The 18,356-nt window shown below is 48.8% G+C and overlaps 2 protein-coding genes across 9 annotated transcripts in view; one reads left to right on the top strand and one right to left on the bottom strand.

The window, feature by feature from the left end:
* MORC2 (MORC family CW-type zinc finger 2) overlaps positions 1–2,069 on the top strand; it is a 61,542-nt gene extending 59,473 nt beyond the window's left edge. For 2 of the 5 annotated variants that reach the window (XR_014302497.1, XR_014302498.1), the window contains exons 27-28: positions 1,300–1,480; positions 1,851–2,069. The gene's annotated coding sequence lies outside the window, so the exon portion shown is untranslated. Of the gene's footprint in view, positions 1–1,299 lie in introns of all 5 variants that reach the window. The other 3 variants (XM_082698011.1, XM_082698003.1, XM_082698012.1) reach the window with 2 other exon arrangements.
* Positions 1–18,356, bottom strand: part of OSBP2 (oxysterol binding protein 2) — a 160,550-nt gene that overhangs the window by 2,326 nt on the left and 139,868 nt on the right. For all 4 annotated transcript variants that reach the window (XM_082697998.1, XM_082697997.1, XM_082697999.1 and 1 more), the window contains 9 exons: positions 16,068–16,260; positions 15,302–15,419; positions 13,067–13,118; positions 12,669–12,815; positions 11,328–11,573; positions 8,740–8,860; positions 8,350–8,453; positions 8,182–8,277; positions 7,916–8,100 (listed from right to left, as the gene is read on the bottom strand). In XM_082697998.1, the coding sequence (XP_082554124.1) occupies positions 7,916–8,100; positions 8,182–8,277; positions 8,350–8,453; positions 8,740–8,860; positions 11,328–11,573; positions 12,669–12,815; positions 13,067–13,118; positions 15,302–15,419; positions 16,068–16,260 (1,262 nt within the window). The remainder of the gene's footprint in view (positions 1–7,915; positions 8,101–8,181; positions 8,278–8,349; positions 8,454–8,739; positions 8,861–11,327; positions 11,574–12,668; positions 12,816–13,066; positions 13,119–15,301; positions 15,420–16,067; positions 16,261–18,356) is intronic.

Here is an 18,356-nt window from a genome sequence, read left to right on the forward strand (position 1 = left end):
GCTTTAATGATTAGGACATGGTGCCGTCCTCTTTTCACATCTGTGATGTGGGTTATATGTGCCTTCCCCCCATTTGAAACTGTCTCACAGATTTGTCCACTCTCTTCGTTGGTTGAAGATGAAACTTTGTTGATCCTATTTTAGATTTTTCTACTTTACTGAGTTTACTTTTATATTCTCCCACGTTGTTAGGATTTGTTTTGCTGCCCTTTTTCTAACTTCATGAGATGGTTGCTGAGCTCATGATTTTGCAGCTTTTCTTTTCTAATATGTGCGTTTTAGGTTAGGCATTGCCCTCCAAGTATCGCATTAGCTGAATCTCACAGCTTTCATATGTATTACTTTAATTATCATGCAGTTACATTTTCTTTAAGATTATTTATTTATTTATTTATTTGAGGGAGAGAGCGCAAGTTGGGGGGGATGGAAGGAGAGGGATGGACAGACTCCACACTGAGCATGAGGTGAATGGGGGGCTTGATCTCACCTGAGATCACGAAAGGAGCGGAAATCAAGAGTCAGATGCTCAAGGGACTGAGCCATCCGGCACCCATTTATGCAATTACATTTTCTGATGTCCACTGTATCTACTTTGATCTGTGGATTAGTTGGAAGTATATTTCTTGAATTTATAAACATCTGGGGATTTTTTTCTAGTCATCTTTATTTCTACCATTGCTTTGGAGACAGAGAGTATACTGGTATAATTTCAGTTCTTTGAAATTTGCTAAAAGACCCAGTATTTGGTCAGTTTTTGCAGATGTTCCATGTGTTCCTGAAGAGAATGTGTTTCCTGCAGTTGTTCAGTGGAGTGTTCTATAATTGTCCAGTAAATTCTGTGGTTCAAATACTTTTTTTCCCCTTGTTTCTAGCCATTACTAAGAGAACTTTGTTAAAATGTCCTACTTTGGTTGTCAATTAATCCATTTCTCCTTGTATTTCTGTGTTCTTTAAGTATAGGATATGTTCAAATTTAGAACTCATCTTAATGAATTGAACTTTTATCATTATGTCCCTCTTACCTCCCATCTTTTTGTTTTAAACGTCTGTTTTGTGACATTACTATAGCTATAGCAGCTTTTGTTATTTCTGTGGACACATCTTTTTCCATCCTGTTATTCCAATCTTTCTTTATTTTCTTACTTCGATGTAGCTCTTATAAACCACATATAGTTGGATTTTTAAACCTCATCTGAAATCTTGTACTGTAATGGGAGCAATTAATGTAATTACTGATATATTGGATTTAAATCTATCTTATTTTGTTTTTTCTTTTTGTTCTCCTTTTTTGGATCTCAGGTACACAGCTTTGGATTAGTCATGATCCTTACTACACGACACCCTCTTTTTATTGGTCCTTGCATGACCTGCTTGTTTTAGTGCAAACTGACCACCAGAAGAACCTCTAAGCAAAATGTAGAATCCTGACAAAACCTACATCTAACCATATGGAAAACTCACCAGTCTATCCCCTTCTCAGGTAGCTGTCAGCAAGACTCCTGGGTTCATCAGTCCCTTGCTTACCTTTTAATCTAATTTTATTTCATCTTTACATAGTCTTAAATGTGTACGTATGTGTGTATATTCACATACATATATTTACATATTTGTTTTTAACTGTATAAAAAGAATCATGATGTATGTAATCTTCTGGGACTTGCTTTTTTTTCTTAATATTATGCTGCCAAAATTTATTTTGTTCCATGTGTCTGTGGTTCATTAGTTTCAACTACTGTGTAATATTCCCTCCTGTGAAATAATACCACAGTTATTCATTCAATAAATCTGTGCTGTTCACAAGTTTTTGGTTTGGAGTAATCTTATGCATGTTTCTCATTGTACATTTGCAGGAATTTCTCTTGAGTATATACCTAGAAGTGGAACTGCTGGGCCATAGAGTCTGCAATATTCTTCTTTAGGAAGTAAGGCCAACCTGCTTTTCAACATGGTGGCACCAATTCACATTCACACCAGTGATGCATAAGAAATGTTGTGGATTTGTATCTTCTTCAACACTTGATACTGTCAGACTTTTTCATTTTTTCTTAATTAAATGAAGGCAAAATGGTCTTATTGTGATTTTGATTTGCATTTCCCTGATTACCAATGATATTGATCATTTTATATGATGACTGGTTATGTGTATTTGCTCTCATGTGAAATTCTTGCTTGTGACTCTTGCACTTTTTCTGCCAGACTGTTTTGCTTTATTCATGGATGAAGTATTCTTGATTTTTTTTTAATTATTATTGTTAATTGTGGCCAAATTCTCAATACTGTTCTGTTGTCAGGTATTAAGTATTGTGATTATCTTCTGCAAGTTTATATATTGCCTTTTCTTTAAATGTGTATGCACACTTTCTTTAAATTGTCTCTTAAAGAGCAAAACTTCTTCTAAGGAAAAAAAAAGAGGGATGCCTGGGTGGCTTAGCCATTAACCATCTGCTTTTGGCTCAGGTCATGATCCCAGAGTCCTGGGATGGAGCCCCACATGGGGCTCCCTGCGCAGCAAGAAACCTGTTTCTCCCTTTCCCGTTCCCCTTGCTTCCCCTTTCTTCTCTCACTGTGTCTTTCTCTGTCAAATAAATAAAATCTTAGAAAAAAATAAGAAAAAAATATTTTAATATGGTTGCATGCATGGTGTTCTGTGTCTTAAGATCTATTTCCTTAAGGTGTAAAAGATACTCATCAGCATTTTCTTCTTAGAGTTTAACTTGTTGTTTAACAGCAAATCAAGCTTAATACTTTTCTAAGAGCTTTGCCTGAGTCAATTTCTGTTTTAATGTAAGGGAGAGATTCAGTTAATCTTTTTCCATATGTTTAACCATTTTACCAAGTCCTTTTACTGAACAGTGCCATCTTTCCACATGATCTCATGTCACCTTTGTTATATGCCAAAGATATATACATCCTTGGGTCTGTTTCAAGGCTCATTGTTTTATTGGAGCTACATAATTGGGACTTACAAAATAAGTCCCAATATCTAGTAGGGCTAGTCCTTATTTCTCTGTTGTTCTTCAGAAATAGTCTGGCCCAGGGGCCCCTGGGTGGCTCAGTTGGTTAAGCATCTGTCTTCGGCTCAGGTCATAATCCCAGAGTCATGGAACTGAGCCCCACATCAGGTTCCCTGCTCAGCGGGGAGTCTGCTTCTCCCTCTCCCTGTGTCCCTCCTCTCTCCCCCATGCACTCCCTCTCTCTAATAAATAAATAAATAAATAAATAAATCTTTATAAGAAAATTCTGGCCCTTTTAAAAATCTAAAAAATCACTATTATCAAGCAATGAAAATCACTATTGGGATTTTGTTTGATCTCTTTGAATGATAACATCTTTGTAATAATAAATCTTTCTATTTATGAACATTGTGTTTTTCTCCATTGATTTAGCTCTTCTTTACTATCTCAGTAAAGTTTTATAATTTTCTCTATAGAAGTCCTGAATATAAGATTTATTACAAGGTCCTTGATATTCTCTGATACAATAATTGTTTTCTCTTAAATTGTATTTTCTAGTTTTTCTTTTTAGTGTGTATAAATGCAACTGACTTTTTGCACATTAACCTTGTACTAAGACACCTAAAATGCTTTTTCTGAATCTACTGAGATTTATTTTTTATTTTTTTTAAAGATTTTATTTATTTATTTATTTGACAGAGAGAAATCACAAGTAGATGGAGAGGCAGGCAGAGAGAGACGGAGGGAAGCAGGCTCCCCGCTGAGCAGAGAGCCGGATGTGGGACTTGATCCCAGCACCCTGAGATCATGACCCGAGCCGAAGGCAGCGGCTCAACCCACTGAGCCACCCAGGCGCCCCTCTACTGAGATTTATTAATGTGATGAGTTAATTTGTGTATTTTCTAATATAAAATCATCTTTGCATGCCCATGATAAATGCAACAGGATTGATGATGAATGTTTTCTTTTTTTATACACTGTTTGATTTTCTAATGTCTTGTTTTGGAATTTTGGTTATATATTCATAAGTGAAATAGAGCAGAACTTTAATTTTCTTACGGCTCTTTTAGCTTGATTTGACATCAGGGTTATCCTGGCCTCATGCATAGAAAAGGAGAGCATTTTTTCTTTTCCTTTGATCTAAAAGATTTTATATACTATTGGGATAATATATTTCTTGAAAATTTGGTGGAATTCACCTACAAAATTATCTGGGCTTTGTGTTTTCCTTTTGGGAATTTTTAAAATACTTCAGTTTCTTTGATTATAGGACTAGTCATGCTTTTCATTTCTTTTAGACTCAGTTCTTGTTATATCTTTCTAAGAATTTGTTCTCATCTGAATTTTAATTCTTAGTACTTTGCATGTCATATTAAACTCTTCATTAATAATATTATTTCTATATTCTCACTTGATAAGTCTTGCCAGTAGTTTTCTGTCAGATTTTTTTTTTTTCCTCAAAGAATCAACTTTTGGCTTTTTAAACTTCTCTATTTAACTTTTTTCTATTTTACTAATCTCTGCTCTTATTTTTAAAGTTGTTTTTTTTTCTTTCTTCTGGTTTATATGTTGACCTTTCTCTAATTTCTTAGATTAGAAACTCAGAAAAGAAATAGTCTCAAAACTAATGAGCTTATTTATGTGCCTATTTAAGACAATCTGTTTCCTTTAAAGCACTAACTTTGTTACATCCATTCTTACTCAATTTTAGGTATTTTGCTTTATTTTAAGATTTTATTTATTTATTTGAGAGAGAGAGAACAGAGGAGGGGGTAGAGGCAGAAGCAGGCTCCGCACTGAGCAGGGAGCCAGATGCAAAACTCAATCCCAGGACCCTGGGATTATGACCTGAGCTGAAAGCAGATGCTTAACTGACTGAGCCCCCATGTGCCCCAATTTTAGGTATTTTTACATTTTCATCCTCATATATTATTTTACCCATGAGTTATTTAGCAACTTAACAATTTTTTCCAAACACGTGGGCATTTTTTGTCATCTTGTTCATAACTTCTGACTTAATTGTCTTATCATGGATGGGGTCTGTATGCTACCCTCTAAATTTGTTGAGTTTTCTCTAAGGTTCAGTACATGACAGATCTTTGCATACATTCCATGTCCACTGGGTAAAAAGTATGTTCTTTGAGTGTTGCAACTTCAAGTGTGTGGACATCCTGTGTTGTTCTGATCTCCTCAAATCCTTGTTGATCCTCTCCCCGCTGCCCTTGACTGATCACCAAGTGAGAAAGGTATGTTGAAGTCTCTCAATCTCCCACATGGTGATGGATTTACCAGTTTCTCCCTTTACATCAATATACGCTTTGTTTATTTTTGAGGCTGTTTCACTACATGCATAGTGAAACTCCTTATCTTCTTGAAGAACTTTTATATGTAGCAACTCTTTCATCCCTAATAATGCTTTTGTCTTATTAAAGTCTATTTTATCTGATATTAATATAGCTATTGTAGCTTTTTCAGTTAATATTCCCATGGTATGTCTTTCCCTTTCAACCTCTGCATGTCTTTTTTACATCTCTTAGAAGGTGTATATATCTGGATTTTTAAAAAATCCAGTCAGTATTTTGTTTTTTGACTCGTGAGTTTCATCTACTTTTATTTGTTATGTTTGGACCTATTCCTACTGTGTTGATTTATTGTTTTTATTTGTCCTTTTTCTTCTTAGTCTTTTCTTACTATTCTAACATCTTTTATTTGTCTCTTCCTTCTAATAAGAACTTAGCAATCCTTCTCATCCCTTGGTGTCCTTTTCAACTCTCCTCATATCCTGACATGTTAACATTATTTACACCTTAAATTCTGCATTATTTAGGACTATTTTCTCTTTGCCTTTGGTCTTAGTCATTGTTTAAAAAAAAAAAAAAACCACTCCAAAAACACAATGTTTATATCATATTATGTCTTTTACAGCAACTTCTGGATTTTTTTCTCCCCTTTTAAAGTACTATGTCTAGGGGCACCTGGGTGGCTCAGTTGATTAAGCATCCAACTCTTGATTTCAGCTCAGGTCATGATCTCACACGATCTCAGGGTCTTAAGATCGAGCGCCATGTCAGCCAAGCACTGGGTATGTGGAGCGTGGTTAAGATTGTCTCTACCCTCACCGCTCCCCCACCCCCACCGCTTGTGCTCTCCTGCATTCTCTCTCAAATAAATAAATAAATAAATAAATAAATAAATAAATACATAAATGAACTACTATGTCTAATACCATTTTCATTGTGGGTTTTGTGTGGCAAACCTTCTGAGGCTCTTTGCCTGATGACATTTTGTTGTTGTTATGTCCTCATTATTAAATGATAGCTTGGCTGGATAAAAATCTTAGTCTTCTTAAAAAAAAAATCTTTTAAAAAGTCTTCTAATTTTGTTTTCTTCATTACCTTGAAAATATTACTCCAAACACTGGCTATTGAAAGATGTCAATCTTTCTGATTGTCAATCTGATTCTTTATCCTTAATTGTAATCTTCTTATACTCCTCTCTGGAAGCTACTAGAATTTTCTCCTTGGCATTTTTAATTTTCTCTATAGTATGATCTAGGTGAAAGCTTTTCTTTATCTCTTGTTTCTGAAATTCTACAGACCCTTCAGCCCAAGGTCTCCCATCTCCTTGTTTTTGTTCTGGGAAATTTATTTCCATTATTTAACTATTTCTCTCTCCTTTCCATTTTTACTTCTTTTCCTTCTGGGATTCCAGTTAAACATTATTTTAGTGGTGGTTCTAGGAATGCAGACTTCACACAGCCAAAAGTTAACATACATCTTGACCACCTTCTTGGGTAGCACAATGGCCTTTGAGAAGTTTCCTTCCATTTCTCCTTCTTCCGACTTATATGATCACACAGTTGTATTTTATGTTTAGATTCTAAAACTTGAAAGACATCACTATTCTTGTTTATTTACTGTTCACTTAGGTTCACGTAGTTTTTGTTCTTCATTCACTCATACATCTCAGATCTTCCATCTGGGATCACTTTCCTTCTGCAGGAGGTATATCCTTTAATGGGGGTCTGCTGGTGGCAAAATGAGTTTTTAATAGTCTGAAAACATAACATTTCAACACTCTGTAAATGTGTTCTCCCTGGGTGTATCATTGTCGGCCGGCAGTGAGTCTTTCTGCACATGTAAGATCTCATTTGACCATCTTCAAGCTTCCATCATTACTGAGGAAGAGACCTCTGTCTGTTTGCTATTCCTCAGAAACTCATACATGTCTTTTTCACAACTGGCTGCTTAATATTTTCTCTTTGATTTAGTTTCAACAGTTCCACTGTACAGATTTGGTGTGGAATATTCTCTGCTGTTTGCTCTTCAGATATGTTCTCTTTCCTTCTAGACTCCCGACTAGAAGTGCACTAGACCCTGCTCTCAAACTTGATGTGCGCACAGCTACCTTTGGTGTCTTTATGGGCTCCCAGGGCTGTGGCACTACTGCTCCAGGAGTCATTCTGGGTCACTAGGTGGTAAGCTTTCTCTCTGTGGCTTTTTGTTTTTTCCGGGTTTTGTCTGTCTATCTGAAGGGTTTATTCCTTCTGACCTATTCCGTTGATGGAGTTTATTAAGCCTTCCCAATTGGAGTTCTCAAGTTCAGTTGCTTAATTTTTCCTTTGCTTTGCTCCCTCTGGAACCTGCTGTGCCACTTTTTATAGTTTTCTGTTCCTTGCCCTGATGAAGGAAAACATTGGTTTTCCTTCCTTGGACTATGGGGACTCTGTCTTTATCAGCCTGTTTAAAGTCTGCATAGGATTGGCTACCACCCGATACAGTCACATTAGGATGTCAGCTGCAGAACATGGTCTCTGCCTACATGCGGACAGAACCATCCTGAACCCAGTGTCTGCTGCTCACTTCTTGCCTGGCTGGCCAGGCTCCCCTGCCTGCCTTAGGCCCCACTGCCTCTGCCTCCTTCTCCCTGCCTGCTCTTTACCCTCCCCCAGCCCCACTCACGGCAGTGGGTACTTCTTCCACAGCAGCTTGGCTGGCAGCGTCTGGTACACGGTCTTCTGCTTCCCATCTGAGCTGGGGCTGCTGGGGCTGCTTTGCACGATCTTGGCGCACTCCATCTGTTCATCCCATGAACCTGACAGCACGTAGTGAGCTTTGCCCTGGCTGTCACTTACCACTCCTGTCACCTGTGGACATGGGCAGGATCAGCACAGGCACACGCCCCTCTCCAGACCCCTCCCGTGACTCTGAGAGGTAGCCTTGCTTACCTTCCGGACTACCTCTTTGGAGAAGTAGCTATAGGGCAAGAACTTCAGCTGGCACCGGTCCTGGGTCTTATGGTTCACAATCTCGATGTCCCCAGTCTGGTGAGGAAGGTTAGTGGTCAGCGCCCCACCTCTAGGCCACATGCCCCCTCCCCGAGGGTACCACCTGACCTGATCAATCCAGAGCTTGCCCACAATGATGTTATGCACAGTCGAGGTGCTCTTCCTCCACACGTAGTGATTCCCACTGGCCTGGAATTCTAAGTGGATGGCTCCTGGAGGCCAGATATAGGGTCAGAAGTCATGGCTTGCCATGCTAGACCCCAGCGAGCCTGTCTGCCCACGGTCCCAGGGTCCTGACAACTGGAAGCAGTATTCGTGTAAACTGGGGACAGGGCATAGGCCAGGGAGGCATTGAGGAAGCCTGGGGAGGTAGGGAGCAGATTTGCAGAGAGACTAAGGTCACTCCTAGAGGCCCCAAGCTGGCTTCTGTGTTGGTAAAACCCTCCCACTTATCCAGAAAGGCTTTCTGTCCTGGGAAAGCACAGGGCTCCAACTCACCTAGCGGCATGATGGAGAGGTATTTTCCCCGGAACTTGCTAGAGATGGTGATCTCCTGCCAGAGGCTCCAGCCATGCTTGGAAAACACGTAGTGTGCGGCTGATGGTGGGTGGTGGCTCACCTGAGACCAGACCCACAGGACATGAGCGTCTGCTGGACATGGGCCCAGGCCTGTTCCCAACCAGCTGTGGGGACCACCTGCCCTGTGCTCAGCATGACCAGCTCCATGGCCCTGGGAGCAGGCCCCCAGGAAGGATGGTGCTCTGATGGAAAAGCAAGGGTTGGCCGTGGGACCGGCCTGGGCGGCTGTCCTGGGCTTGCTGTGGTCAGGGGAAGAGGACCAAGGCATCTCTATGCCAGGCTTGGGCTCTGAAATGGGGTGATAACAGAGGTTGGCCTCAAGGGGGCCCCTGTGACAAGCTGTGCTGATGGCTAGGAAGTGAAGTGTGACACTCTAGCTAGGGCTTCTCTGCCAACTCCCCAGTTAGCCCCCCAACTCATCTGCAAAGGGCTGCCCCCTACTGTGCCATGCTGCACAGGGGGCTCAGGCTGGGGAAGTCACTTGAACTGAGGGGCAGAGCTGGGCCCTATATCCCTCCTGGCTAGCATGGCCCTAGAGCAGGAGGCCATATCAGTGTCCTGCCCTGGCCGCAGGGGGTGGCACAGCAAGCTCTGCACGGCCCCTGGGGCCTCCCACACCTCTCCCCCCCCTCACAGCACTGGGCACCCCTGACTACTGTTCTCACCTGCCAGCAAGCCCCTGTCAATTTCCCCTTGTTTATTCTTCCTCATTTCTGTGGCCCTGTGGTCAGAGGGTCCTGGGGCTCAGCCTCTCCCCAGCTTCCTCCCTCTCTAAGGCACCTCCTCGCTGGGTCACAACCTCAGTCAGTCTCCAGCCCCAGCCTTGCGCTGGGACTGCCGCCCTGCCACCCAACTGCCCACTGGACGCTCCCATACAGGTGTTCTTGCCACTCCCTCCTGCATCTCTCATTGTCTCCTGTCCCTGTAAATGGCACCTCAAGGCCTTTCTGGTCTCAGCATCACAGGTCAAACCCACCCCCCATTCCTTGTCACCCACGGCTGGGGCCCCACGTGCCCTAGAGCCCACCATACTGGCACACCTAGGGATGTGACCCCAAGGGGCTGGGCCTGGCACTCTGTGTCCTGGCTTCCTGCTCAGGCCGATGATCTAGTCTTAACAGCTGCTCACACCAAATGATTGAGTTATCCCTGGCCCTCTTTCTTATGTTCCTTCTCTAACCCTTAGGAAATCCTGGCTGTTCTTTCTTCAAAATGCGTCTTGAATCTGCCCCTCCCCCTCACCAGGCCATGGTGGGTGGTGCAAAGCATCTATAGCTTTACTCTCCGATGCAGGGGGCACATAAACAAAGGCAGGTGTCAGGACCCTCTCTACCTGCCACACAGACTGAAACCCAAAGCCTCAGGCTGCCCGCCCACTTCCTCTCTGACCTGTGCAGCTTTCTCCCTTGCTTTTGGCTCCAGCCAGCTTTCTAAAGGTGAAAGAACCATCCACTTACACAGCACCTGTCCCGCACTGCCCCCTTCAGGAGAACAGGCACCCCATCCGCTCACTTCCCAGCTGCCTGTATAGCACCTGGCGCCTTGGGGGCACTTGGTCAACTCCACTGAATGAAGAAGGGAATTCACTCAGTAGTTCAGGCCAAGAATGCTAGGGGTCGTCCTTGCTGCCTTCCCCTGCCTCCCTTCCTCCTCCCTGGCCCTCTCTCCCTACATCCAAAGCATCTGCAAATACCCAGGCTCTACTTTCTAAGCAGCCTGTGCTCTACCCATAACTGGCTTTGTGTAGGGCTACACTGCCGCCACAGCATGCCTTTTCAACTAGCCACCAGACTGTGAAATGTCTGCTTTTGGAGCTCCCCACCCCTGAGCTCCAAACAATGCCTGGCCGACAGCTGATGTCCAACAGCCCAGCCAGGAAGCTCTATGTTGGGTACCTTCACGCAGCGCCTGCCTGGGTTCTCCCAGCACCCAGGGAGGCACCGACAGATTCACCCCCCCTCAGACAAGCTCAGGCTAAGATGCTGCTGCTGAGGCTCCTAGACCCCAGGGCCTGGGTTTGACTCTGCTCCGTGGGGAGAATATGCATGTCTGTGGGGTGGGGAAGGCATTGAGAAGCGATGGGGACAAGCTGACATCACCAACCCCCAGGGAAGGACCGCTGGGCCCCAGAAGCTCCTCACATTCTAGGCCTGCACCGTCACGGACTCAGGGTCCCCACACAGTGGAGGATCCCCTCTGCCTGCTACCTCCCCTGCTCTGGCCTACCCAGACTCTCAGAGAGCACCGCACACTTGTCCCTCAAGGGCCGCTGTGTGGTTCCTGGCAGGGGGAGGGGCCCTCCCCTTCCCCACACACCAGCCCTGACTGCCCTCACCCAACTATCTCCGGGAGGTCTGCCCCTTCTGCAGGAGGCCCAGCCTCTGACTGGACCTTGCCTTGGCCTCATGGGCTCAGGCATGGCAGGGTCAGAGGCCATGTCCCATTTGTCTCCCTGGGACCCCTGGGCCTGGCAGGAGCGCCTTGGCCAGGGTGTGCGTGGGCCTTACCTGCTCACAGAGGGAGCGCAGGCCCATGTCGTCAAGGCGGTCCAGCTCAAAGGTCTCCCCTAGCATGGGGTTGAAGGGCTTGGCGATGCGGTGCACAGTGGTGGAGTAGGAGGACACGGAGAAGGCGGCCACCAGGCACATCTGCTCGACTGAGCTGGTGCAGTGCACCGCCTTGTCCAGCAGGTGGTGGTACTCCAGGTCCTCCGTCAGCCGCTGGAGCATGGACAGGGGCTCGTTAAAGTTGACCTGCGGACGGGCGGTGGTCAGGCGCTGCTCCCGGCACAGCCCCGGGGCCCTCCCAGCCCGCCTGTTCTCCTCAGACGGTCCTGGGCACTGCGGTTAGATGGTGCCTCCACAGTCAAGTTCCTCTGCCGACCCCGACTAATGCCCTGTCCAAACCTGCGCAGCTCCCTGTGCTTGCCTCCACCCTCAGTTTTCTCTACAGCCTCGTGGCTTTTGGACCTGCTGTAACTCGTACCCTGTCACTACGGTCACTGTTACTCTCCCTTCCTAGGATGTGAAGGCCACCAAGGCCAGAGTTTCTGACTTGTTCAGCACAGAGTCAGAATTAGAGAGTGACGGGAGGGGTGGGTGGCTGGATGAATGAGTTTTCCTCCTATTCTGAGCTCTTGTGCTGTTTTTGGGTGAAAGCTCCTATAGGCGGCGCCCCCTCCATCCTGGTCTTGGGGCAGGGCAGGGTCACTCCCCCCTTGTGATGCTCGGCTATGACCCTGGGCCAGCCATCAAGCAGGGACTGCCCTGAGTTCTCCCCTTTCATCCTCCCAGACACTGTTATGTGGGCGTTGTTCCTTGCCCCACTTTGCAGGTGTGGACACAGAGGCGGGAGATGTGAACGGGTTTGTCCTGGGGCACACAGTGAAACCAAGTCTGGCCTGAACCCCAAACATTTGCCCCCTGGAGATGCCATCAGAGCCTGGCGACACGAGAATGCTAGCTCCATCCTCAGCCCGATGTGTGACCTCGCTGGAGTAGGTGCAAGAGACAGCTCCTGGCCCAGGAGGGCCCAGTTCTGCCACTCCCCATCTACGAGGTCGGGAGAGCTGGGACATCGGGAAGCCTGTCAGGTGCAGAGGTGCTCTGGGGGTCCCCACATCTCTGATCAATGCAGAGCCCCTCCTTAGCTTCTTCCCTCAGAGCCTGAGACCTCTGCTCTCGGGATTTTGGCAATGTTGTTGAACACGATTTGATAATTTGTTACATGCCCCTCAGGTGTTGTTAAGAATGACACCCAGATTGCTGGCACTTAGAGGTCATTCCTTATCCATGCACAAAACAGGGCCGCCTTTGGACCCACAGCGGCTGCTCCGCACCAGCCCCTACCGGCATGGGGATCTTGGAGAGCTCCCGGCCGATGCAGTTCTTCATGATGCTCCAGAGATTAAGGCTGTAGTTGGGTTTGTCAGGGATGCGGACACGCCTCTTGACCTTGGGGGGACCCTTGGGCACAAGTGAGGCGCCATCTAGCACCTGCCAGAGAAAATGGGTTTGTGAGCAGAGGCCAGGGTGCCCCTTCGGCCTTCTAGCCCCGGCCCTCACCTCTATCCAATGCAGTCCAAAGCACTGAGCTGGCCACTGGCACGGTGCTGGCACAGGGGCAGGCTGGTAGACAGGTCAGACCAGGCGGAAGGGAGCCAGGGCACTGAGCCCGCCCCAGAGGCCCAGAGCCCAAAGTGCCAGCCTGCCTTCTAGCCACCTTTGAGGTCTCCCTTCTCACTTACATTATCTGATGAGGTCCAGTCAACTGGGCCTGTGGTCCCACCCTCCGCTTTTCTGCAAGAAACACAAAAGGGGAGGCAAATTATTTACAAATCCTGAGGCCTCCTGGGGACCTGGGCACCTTCTACCCAGACCCGTCAGTGAGGTGCAAGGGACAGCCCACTCCAAGGCTGCTTCTCCAATGGGACATGCCCACTTTGGGACATTCAGCTGGGCTGGGGGGCCCAAGGCAGTGAAGGGGCTCCCACCCACTGATGTCCCATAGGAGCAGACACTGGAGCAAAGTTACCTGAGGTACCTGCACACAGCCCCTCCTGGGACTGGCAGACCCAGGACCCGGATGAAGCTGGGGGTGGACATTTCCTCTGGCAGAACCCCCTAGAGCCCTGTGGGGCCCCACTGTGTCCTCACTGTCTGCTGGTCTCTCGCACTAGACTGGGGTTTCAGAAGGGCAGGAAGTGGGTCAGATGCATGCCTGTGCCTATGAATACTTGTGGTGAGATGGTTGGCTACGCAGCAGGGGGTGGTATGGATGAAGGATCCAAGCTCTGAGGGATCCTCGAGGACAGGTGACCTGGGCCAGCTGGGGTGAGGGGCAGGCACTTGGCAGTCAGGGCCTCAGGGAATGGGAAGGACTCACTGGGTCATTGCGCACAAGGGACCCGCCTATAGCCCAGAGGAGCTACACTACCGGGGAAGGTGGTAGTTTGGGCCTTGGGGTTGCATCAGGAGCCTGGAGAGCCAATGAAAAGTGTCAAGCACAGGGGTCACCTGCTTGCTGGTTGGGTGGCAGAAGAGAGGCCTGGGGCTGTTAGATGAGGTGTGGAAGGTGTGGGTGGCTGGGTTGGGGGCACGAAGGAGGGGGCAGAGCCCAGGCCCCTGGGGACTCCAGGTATGGGAGGGGTGGGTGGGAAGCTGGAGGGGTGCACGAGGTTGACATTGCTGGGTGGTAAAGTGAAAGGAAATTCAGATCAGCCAAGCTCATTGTGAGAGCAATATAAGCAAGCAAATTTTAAAGTATTATTGGGAAATGAACTGTGATTGAGTTGGAAATACTCTGTTGATAGGACTAGAAACACCATGTTGAATTAGAGAGATCCCAAAGGCCCTTGCCCTGAGAGAAACCAGGACATGGAGTGGTGACCCATTTTGGTACACAGAGGCAAAAAAGGAGGGGCTGGGGGTTTTTACTGGCCTCCCCCTCTGTGGACTGGGCTCCAGGGAGTCCACGGAAGGCAGTGTGGGGTGTGGACTGTGAGCTGCAGATCAGACGCAGGGAATAAGGCCATCAGGAAGCCTGCTGGTCCTCATCCATGAGGGGCTGAGTGTCCTGCCTGAGGGCACGCCCGTGGGGGAGCATGGGAGGCTCTGTGACTCCGCTGTGCCCCAGGGATGATGGGTGCAGGGGGCAGCACAGGCAGCGGTCGTTTATGTCATTGTCCCCAGGACTTGGAGTGGCAGCTCCTCCCCAGGCCACGGCAGAGGAGCCACAGACACGGGTGGAACTCATCAGCCACCTCCATGTCCCCCAGAGCAGCCATACTCACGACCCTTCCAGTACTAGGGCCTGAAGCAATGTCCTAATGAGGCAACTCTGAATTGTAGCAAATCCCTGTTCATGCCCCAGGGTGCTGCCCTCTGACCCACGCAGGGCTCCTGCTCCTCTTTTTTGGGGGTCCTGCATCAGCACGGTCCCACCCTGGGGGTGGAGGCGCTTCCTGGGGATCCAGAGTCTGACAACAGTGTCCCGGTTACCGCTGTGCTCTAGTGTGTATTTAGAAACACCCCGAAAGAGGACACTTTTATGAAAGGAGGCTTGGAAATCGAAAATAAAAGAGACTTCTTGCATGGCCTGTTTGTTTTGGAACGTGGGCGTGGTGGAGGGAGTGGTTGGGACTGCGTGTAGCTCCAAGGCAAGAAAGTGCAGCAGACATGCCTCTCGACCTGGCCCTGGGGTCCCAGCCCCCACTCCCACCCTCTCGGCTGGAACTGGATCCTGCCAAAGCCCTGTTCTCCGCCTCCGTTAAAATGAAACCCTGATTCAAACTCTATGTGGGCATTTGAATCTGAGGAACAGAACAATCATAATAATAATAATCAAAATACAGTGTGAAGCAAGACTTGAAAGAAAACCCCAAGTATGAAGAACAGGTGCAGCTTAAGAACAAGGCAGGAAAGGCTAAGTCTGGCAGAGGCTCCTTCCTTCCAGGGCCGCCAGTCCTGCCTGGAGAACACACCTGTCCTCCTTGGCCTCGGTGATCACGGTGATGAAGGATGTAGAGTCTTCCATGGCGTCGAAGTACTCGGTATCTTCATCTTCCTCACTGTCCTCTCCTTTGGGAGTTAAGAGGCTTCCTGCAGATACACACAAAACCGCCGCCTCAGTTTGCAACTCTGAAAACTCACTCTCCTGCCTGAGGAAGTCCAAAGCCCAAAGGGTGCCTCCCACTTTGGACCCTGTCCCCGCCCCCACCAGCCCTTCATTCCTTTCCCACTTCAGTCACCTGGGCCGCATTAATGTGGCTTGGCTGCCCTGGGTCCCCTTCCTGGAATGAGCTTCCCGCTCAGTGCTTTGGCTCAAAGGCCTCTCTCCTTCTGGAAGCCTCCCCAGATTGCTCAACACGCTGGTCAGTCTGTCTAGGGCCTAGCTACCCTTTCTGATGGACCCGGCACTCCCAGCCCCAAGGCCAGGTGGGCTGCCACTTGGCACCAGGGCAGCCCTGCCACAGAGGACAGTTGGACTCACTGGACTTTTCTCATAAGAACTGGAACCTAAATGCAGGGAGATAATTACCCTTTGGTAGTGGGTGTGGGAAATACAAAGCCACCGAGGCAGGCCCAATGTGGGCATGTTAAGGGGCATGTGTACTGGGGGTCCAGGGGGGGTGCGTGTAAGCAGAGCCAGCTGGCAGGAGGAGGTGAAGAGCACAGATTGGAAGGAACAGAGGCTGAGCAGCCCTGAGCAAGGGACCCAGCCAGGCAGGGTGGTCCTCGCCCACTCGCCTTCGCTGAAGCTCTTGGTGGGGTTGGTGGCCCGGCCGGGGGCGCTACGGAAGGCCCGTTCGAGGCTGTTGTGCTGCTTGGCTAGCTGCTCGATGGTCTCCTCCAGATGGATGCGCTGTTCTTGCTCATACTGTAGGGCACGCTGCCATTTCCGGCTGTGTGTCTCTGCTAGTTCCAAGAAGTCTCTGCAGGCCTGGGGAGGGGGGACAGAGTGGCCGGTGAGCACAGGGCCCAGGGCAGGGGCCTGTCTGCCCCATACCCCACACCCCACCTGCCAGTCAGTCCTAGGGTGTTCAGAAACACCTTTGCTGCCCCCTTGGCTTTGGTGGGGATGTGGGGACTTTGACTTTTCTCTCAGAGCCAGCCCAGGGACAGGCGTCCATCATGGTGGGCATCCCATAGTCAGGATGCCATCTGAGAGCACCAAACCTGGGCTGTGGCTGGTGGAGGTTGGGTTTCCACATGGCTGGGGCCCAAGTTCAGCTGCCACATCCTCGCCATGTGCCGGACCTAAGCACGACCTCTGTCCCTATGAGAACCCAAGGCCTATGTGGTGGTCAGGCCAGTCCCTGCCCGTGGCATGGGAGGAAGGAAAGCCACATTATGCCATAACTTCCTGGCTTAGAGAGGTTAAAGGGTCTTATCTGGCACAGGAACTGAGACTGGACCTTCCCACAAAGTTACCTCAAAGTCTATATCACATAACTCTGCTTTTTAAGTAAGGTTCCCCCTTCAGACTTGGGGCCTACTCTGACATTCAGATTCTTTCCAGCTTCCCAGGTCCGTAGGTGGTCCCACTACACTCTTATGAGGCAGGGGTTTGTTGTTCTGTCCCTGTGATCCCAGTGGAGAGGAGGGCCCGGGTTCAGCTGTTCCTGGAGGGCAGGGAGGGCCAAGCTAGGGACCCCTGGGTTGCCTCTTCTGGACTGAATGCAGTAGGAAGGGACACGTTTCCTCAGCCCAATGCACACCGGTGGTCTCTGGCCACCCCTCCCCGGCCCTCCCTTTCCTCACACGTCACATGCTATCTGACCCCGAGGGTTGGAGTCATGCTTTTCTGGAGGGAGAAGGGCACACAGCCCCTCATCAGTGACATAGGGACAATGCAGCTCTATCCTGACAGCTGTCGGGAGGAACCAGGGAGGTGATGTGGAGTGCTGGGCCAAGCAGCCCTCATCGACACTCCCTGGGAGGCACCAGAGGCATGGGTGCCACCCCCACTGCTCAGATTCTCTCACGTCTCCCCCAGGGAAGGCTCCTGAGCCAGCTCGGTCAGGTCCCCTGAGATACTCACTCACTCACCCCAACCACCTGCAATCTCAAGCCTACAGATCAGCTTCTCTGCTGACTCTGCCTGTTTCCCTTCATCCCATGGATCCCCAAATTCAGCGGCTACTCTGAGCATCCGCTGAATGAGTGAACACTCTGCTGAGGGGTGGCTGTGGGGGCCTCTCAGGAGAGCAGGGGCGGATAGCACCTCGCCAGCGGCAGACGCCAGCCGGCATCTCTCTCTCCTCAAGCCTGCCCCCTCGTGCCTTCCCTGTCATCTCACCTCCCAGCACCCGGGCGGAGTGGGCTGGGCAAGGCTTCCTCCCTGACACCTTTACCCCCCACACACCATTCTAAAGATGGGATGGGGACCCAAGGAAACCAGCAAAGTAGAGTAATAAGGCTTGCTATCAGGAGTGGGAAGGCCTGGACTCCTGCACAAGCCACTCAGCCCCTCTGAGCCCATGTCCCGAGACACAACAGTAATACCAGACAGAGCCCAGGCTCCCAGCTTCGCTGTCCACCCGGGCCCAGCAAAATCCTCAAGGCAGAGGAGTGGGGTCATCCCCAATTGACATATGAAGAAACTGAGGCTCAGGTTCCTGCAGCTCCCTTGCGAGGCTCTGGGGAGGAAGTATATTCACTCCACCTCAGATTCAGGAGTGTCCCCACTCTCCCCGAAAGGTCCCTGCCTGGTCACACCTAAGCCACTGTAACCAGCTTCTCCAGAAGGGGGCAGGGATTTATACCGGCAGATGACCCAGCGCAGGTTGGGATGGGAGTAGAGAAATCTCCTTATGCATTGAACAGGCTCTGGAGACAATAGAGGCTGCCCCAGGAGCAGCCGCAGATCTGGGGCTTTCTAGAGTTTGCAAATTATGTATCTGTGAGGCTCAGCTGCTGGTGTGGGGCTACAGTCACAGACCATCACGCAGTTTGGGGACGAGGACATGCCTGATTGCCACTCCCTAGCTTTTGACTTGGGAGCCAAGCCTTTACCACCCAGGGTCCTGCAGTGGC

This window comes from Mustela nivalis (genome assembly GCF_964662115.1).
Source record: "Mustela nivalis genome assembly, chromosome: 14".
NCBI classification, from domain to species: Eukaryota; Metazoa; Chordata; class Mammalia; order Carnivora; family Mustelidae; genus Mustela; species Mustela nivalis.